Genomic DNA, 6,000 nt, shown 5'->3' on the forward strand with positions numbered 1-6,000 from the left:
GAGCCGACTGTGGCTCAGATCATGAACTCCTCATTGCCAAATTCAGACTTAAATTTAAGAAAGTAGGGAAAACCACTAGACCATTCAGGTATGACCTAAATCAGTTCCCTTATGATTATACAGTGGAAGTGACAAACAGATTCAAGGGATTAGATCTGATAGACAGAATGCCTGAAGAACTATGGAGGGAGGTTCATGACATTCTACAGGAGGCAGTGAACAAGACTATTCCCAAGAAAAGGAAAGGCAAAATGATTGTCTCAGGAAGCCTCACAAATAGCTATGAAAAGAAGAGAAGCTAAAGGCAAAGGAGAAAAGGAGATATACCCATTTGAATACAGAGTTCCAAAGAACAGCAAGAAGAGATAAGAAAGCCTTCCTCAGCAATCAATGCAAAGAAATAGAGGAAAACAATAGAATGGGAAAGACAATAGTTCTCTTCAAGAAAATTAGAGATACCAAGGGAACATTTCATGCAAAAACGGGCACAATAAAGGACAGAAATGGTATGGACCTAATGGAAGCAGAAGATATTAAGAAGAGGTGGCAAAAATACACAGAAGAATATACAAAAAAGATCTTATGACCCAGATAACCACAATGGTGTGATCACTCACCTAGAGCCAGACATCCTGGAATGCGAAGTCAAGTGGGCCTTAGAAAGCATCACTACAAACAAAGCTAGTGGAGGTGATGGCATTCCAGTTGAGCTATTTCAAATCCTAAAAGATGAGGCTGTGAAAGTGCTGCACTCAATATGACAGCAAATTTGGAAAACTCAGCAGTGGCCACAGGACTGGAAAAGTTCAGTTTTCTTTCCAATCAAAGAAAGGCAATGCCAAAGAATGCTCAAACTAATGCACAATTGCACTCATCTCACGTGCTAGTAAAATAATGCTTAAATTACTCCAAGACAGGATTCAACAATACATGAATTGTGAACTTCCAGACGTTCAAGCTGGGTTTGGAATAGGCAGAGGAACCAGAGATCAAATTGCCAACATCCGTTGGATCATCAAAAAAGCAAGAGAGTTCCAGAAAAATATCTGCTTCTTCTTTACTGACTACGCCAAAGCCTTTGACTGTGTGGATCACAACAAACCATGGAAAATTCTTAAAGAGATGGGAATACTAGACCACCATACCTACCTCCTAAGAAATCTGTATGCAGGTCAAGAAGCAACAGTTAGAACTGGAAATGAAACAACAGACTTGTTCCAAGTCGGGAAAGGAGTACATCAAGGCTGTATATTGTCATCCTGCCTATTTAACTTATATGCAGAGTACATCATTATGCAAAATGCCAGGCTGGATGAAGCACAAGCTGGAATCAAGATTGCTGGGAGAAATATCAATAATGACATATACGCAGATGACACCACCGTTATGGCAGAAAGCGAAGAGGAACTAAAGAGCCTCTTGATGAAAGTTTAAGAAGAGAGTGAAAAAGTTGGTTTAAAACTCAACATTCAGAAAACTAAGATCATGGCATCCAGCTCCATGACTTCATGGCAAATAGATTGGGAAACAATGGAAACAGTGAGAGACTTTATTTTGGGGGGCTCCAAAATCACTGCAGGTGGTGACTGCTGACATGAAATTAAAAGAATACATTTGAATCAGTTCTAATGAGGTGGATGAAACTGGAGCCTATTATACAGAGTGAAGTAAGCCAGAAGGAAAAATACCAATACAGTATACTAACGCATATATATGGAATTTAGAAAGATGGTAACAATAACCCTGTGTACGAGACAGCAAAAGAGACAGTGATGTATAGAACAGTCTTATGGACTCTGTGGGAGAGGGAGAGGGTGGGAAGATTTGAGAGAATGGCATTGAAACATGTAAAATATCATGTATGAAATGAGATGCCAGTCCAGGTTCGATGCACGATACTGGATGCTTGGGGCTAGTGCACTGGGACGACCCAGAGGGATGGTATGGGGAGGGAGGAGGGTGGAGGGTTCAGGATGGGGAACACATGTATACCTGTGGTGGATTCATTTTGATATTTGGCAAAACTAATACAACTATGTAAAGTTTAAAAATTAAAAAGTCATAACCAACTCTAATATAAAAAAAATATAAATAAATAAAAGATGCTTGCTTCTTGGAAGAAAAGCTATGACCAGCCTAGACAGCATATTAAAAAGCAGACATTACTTTGCCAACAAAGGTCCGTCTAGTCAAGGCTATGGTTTTTGCAGTAGTCATGTATGGATCTGAGAGTTAGACTATAAAGAAAGTTGAGTGCCGAAGAATTGATGCTTTTGAACTGTGGTGTTGGAGAAGACCCTTGAGAGTAGCTTGGACTGCAAGGATATCCAACCAGTCAATCCTAAAGGAAATCAGTCCTGAATATTCACTGGAAGGACTTGATGCTGAGGTGGAAACTCCAATACTTTGGCCACCTGATGCAAACAACAGACTCCTTTGAAAAGACCCTGAGTCTGGGAAAGATTGAAGGCAGGAGAAGGGGACACCAAAGGATAAGATGGTTGGATGGCATCACCGACTCAATGGACGTGAGTTTGAGTAAGCTCCAGGAGCTGGTGATGGACAGGGATGCCTGGTGTGCTGCAGTAATGGGGTTGCAAAGAGTTGGGCAGGACTGAGTGACTAAACTGAAATGAAGTTAACAAAATGCCACTCTTTATCCACCACATTTGCAAAGTTTGGGTGTGGGGAGATGGCTTGTCTAATTTTGGGTTTTTTTAGTCGCTAAGTCGTGTCTGACTCTTTTTCTACCCCATGGACTGTAACCCTGAAGGCGTCTCTGTTCATGGGATTTTCCAGGCAAAAATACTAGAGTGGGTTGCCATTTCCTTCCTCCAGGGGATCTTCCTGACCCAAGGATTGAACCTGCATATCCTGCATTAGCAGATGGATTCTTTACCACTGAGCCACCAGGGAAGCCTAACTTTTGGTAGGAAGATATATTGGTTCAGCTACTTAAGCAGTTTGGCAGAATCTATAAACAATTAAATATGAGCACCCTTTGCCTCAGCACTATAACTTTTTTGGTTATTGACACAACACAAACACTTGTATATGTGCAAAAAATATAAAGAAATAAATTATCTTTGTTATCATAGCTTGTTGGCAAAAGCGAGCAATTGAAAATTACCTGAAGGTCTGTCAGTAGAGTGGTGGAGTGGTTTAAAAACTATGGTGTAAGTCAGAATGGCCATCATCAAAAAGTCTACAAATAAATGCTGAAGAGGGTGTGGAGAGAAGGGAATCCTACACTACTGATGGGAATGTAAATTGGGGCAGCCACTATGAAGAACAGTATGCTGCTGCTGCTGCTAAGTCGCTTCAGTCGTGTCCGACTCTGTGAACCCATAGACGGCAAAAACTAAAAACAGAACTACCATATGATCCAGCAATCCCACTCTTGAGCATGTGTACAGAGAAAACCATACTTCACAGACATACATGCAACCCAATATTCACTGCAGAATTATTTACAGTAGCCAGAACATGGAGACAACCTAAATATCTATCAACAGAAGAACGGATAAAGAAGATGTGGTATATACATACAACAGAATATTACTCAGTCAGAAAAAAATGCAATGCCATTTGCAGCAGCGTGGATGAACCTAGAGATTATCGTATTAAATGAAGTAAGTCAGAGAAAGACAAATATCATATATCATTTATATGTGGCATCTAAAAAACTGATACAAATAAACTTATTTACAAAACAGAAACTGCCTCACAGACATAGAAAACAAACTTATAGTTTCCAAAAGGGACACGTGGAGGGGGGCATAAATTAGGAATTTTGGAGTAACACATACACACTACTATATAAAACAGACAAATAACAAAGACCTACTTGTAGCAGAGAGAACTTTACTCAGTATTCTGTAATAACATATATGGAAAAAGAACGAAAAAGAATATGTGTATATCCATATATACGCATATATGTACAACTGAATTATTTTGCTGTACACTTGAAACTAACACAATATTGTAAAACTATTATGCTTCAGTTAAAGAAATAAACAAACAACAACAACATAAAACTATGGTGTGTCCATTCCACAGAACAGTATTATGTATGGCTGTTAAAAGGAATAAGGCAAGCCTATGATTATTAAGAAGATCTCTATGATTTTCATTATTAAACTAAGTGAAAATGCAAAATGGTATTTACAATATAATTCCATGTTTTAAAAAACAGGGCTCACATTATGTATTTAGGAAAATAAGTTATATGCATAAATGCATAGAAACAAATCTGGAGGGTTACGCCTACAACTCTAACAGGATCGGGATTGGAAGCTCCGAGGGGGTGAGTGGTGAACAGGACTTCTTCCCTGTCTCTACTTCCGTATTGTCTGAGATTTTATGAGCCAGACTGCTTATGTATTTCTTTTGTATTAAAAAAATAAAAAATTTAAACTATTAAGTAATGTTATTTCTGACCCATTACTAGAGAAAGATAGAAACACTACTTTTTTTCCTTGTTGAGATGTAACCTGTTCCAGAACAGAAAATGAAACCAAACGTAAAATTATTCAGCCTGCGCTAGCCCTGGGCAGTTCGGGGCATTTCTCTTCCTTTTGTTTCTTTGCTCAGGATGGCTGGAAGAGGAGCCCAGGACCCCCAGTGAGAAATGAGATTAGTTCCGGAGCTGACAGAGGTGTCATCCACAGGACAGATGTGAGCCCACACTACCGGGTTTCAAAATAAGTCAGGGGTTTACCCTGAATTTCATGTTTTCTAAACTACCTTCTTCAAAATGATCTATGCAAAGGTAGAACTGGCAAGAGGGAAAAGAGACTGATCTGGGGTCACGAGGAAATGAAGCGTCATACAGGACAAAGGTGCCTTCAGGCAGACGGGCCAGGGGAGCAGTAGTTGCAAAACAAGCAGTCATGTGTGTTGTGGCAGCAGGACTCAACCAGCAGGCGCCCTGCTGCAGTTTGAAATCCCATCTCGTCACACATTCCTGTCCACCCTTATACGGCAGGTGAAGGTTCCCCTACACCAGGTGGAAAGCAAAGGTTCAGTGCAGAGTCCAAAGACAGCACTGAACAGCAGCGTGGCCACGGGGAAAGGCGGAAGGAAGTGGGAGAAAGACTGACCTGGTGCTGAGCTCGCTGCCCTCTCCAGCCATTTTCCCGCCCAGCCTGGCCTGGGCCTGAGCTTGGCCTCCGATTCTTCCAGTCTCCCCAGCCTGGGTCCGGAGAGGCCACCAGAGCCCTGAGCCCCGAGCAGGAAGTCAGCTCTGGGTCTCATCCAGGGCTGGCGGCTCCGCCCATGGAGGGGAAAAGAGAAGTGAAAGTACTTGCCAGTGAGCTGTGCTTGGCAGACACCGGCTCCCTCCCTCCACCCGCAGCTCCCTGGTGTTTCCAGCCATCAAGACACTTGGTCCCAGGGATGCAAGACAAGGAGTGACACGCGGGGCCGGAGGGCAGAGGGAGGGGCAGGGTCAGCCCCCAGGGGTCCACCTGAATGTGCAAAGACAGCAATGATATCTGTGTGACCCCAACTGTCTGCAGGCTTCTGCCTTCTCAGGGCGGCTCAGAGTTTAGTATGGGGTCAAGGGCAAACTCAGGTGTGCCCCTTCCCCTTTGCTGAGATGGTTGTCAGGGGAAGAGGGAAAGACAGAGACTTCAGATCCTCTCTCCAGCCTGTGGGAGAGCCTGGACCAACCGAGTCAGGTCCCAGCATTTGGACACCCAGCAGGAGTGAGCCCAAATGCTCGGCTTTATAAAGTGGGGAGAACATTTTTAGCGTTCCTGGAAATCAGCCAGGGGTAGGAGAAGAACTCCAAGGCCCTGGGGCCAGAGAGTGGAGCCCAGTTGGTGATGAGGGTTGACATCTTAAGTGCAAGGGTCTAAGGTGCCCTGACTACAGGATTGCTTCACCGGCGTAGCCAGGGGTGACAGAAACCTGGGACACTGTCATGGGAATGCAGAGGCAAGAGGCTTCTCTCCAGAAGGAAGTGGAGGTTAGAACCCAGATCATGTAGAAATG

At 43.0% G+C, this 6,000-nt stretch overlaps 1 protein-coding gene across 44 annotated transcripts in view; it reads right to left on the bottom strand.

The window, feature by feature from the left end:
- Positions 1–5,232, bottom strand: part of LOC147377707 (nuclear autoantigen Sp-100-like) — a 94,711-nt gene extending 89,479 nt beyond the window's left edge. For all 44 annotated transcript variants that reach the window (XR_015140575.1, XR_015140564.1, XR_015140553.1 and 41 more), the window contains exon 1: positions 5,106–5,232. Coding sequence is in view for 40 of the 44 variants with exons in the window: in XM_086336021.1 (XP_086192147.1) it covers positions 5,106–5,137 (32 nt within the window). In the remaining 4 variants the exon portion in view is untranslated. The remainder of the gene's footprint in view (positions 1–5,105) is intronic.
- Between the last annotated feature and the right edge of the window lie 768 nt (positions 5,233–6,000).

The sequence above is a fragment of the Bos grunniens genome, chromosome 2 (assembly GCF_055505025.1).
Source record: "Bos grunniens cultivar Pamir isolate PY7600 chromosome 2, Bosgru_T2T1.0, whole genome shotgun sequence".
Classification (NCBI taxonomy): Eukaryota; Metazoa; Chordata; class Mammalia; order Artiodactyla; family Bovidae; genus Bos; species Bos grunniens.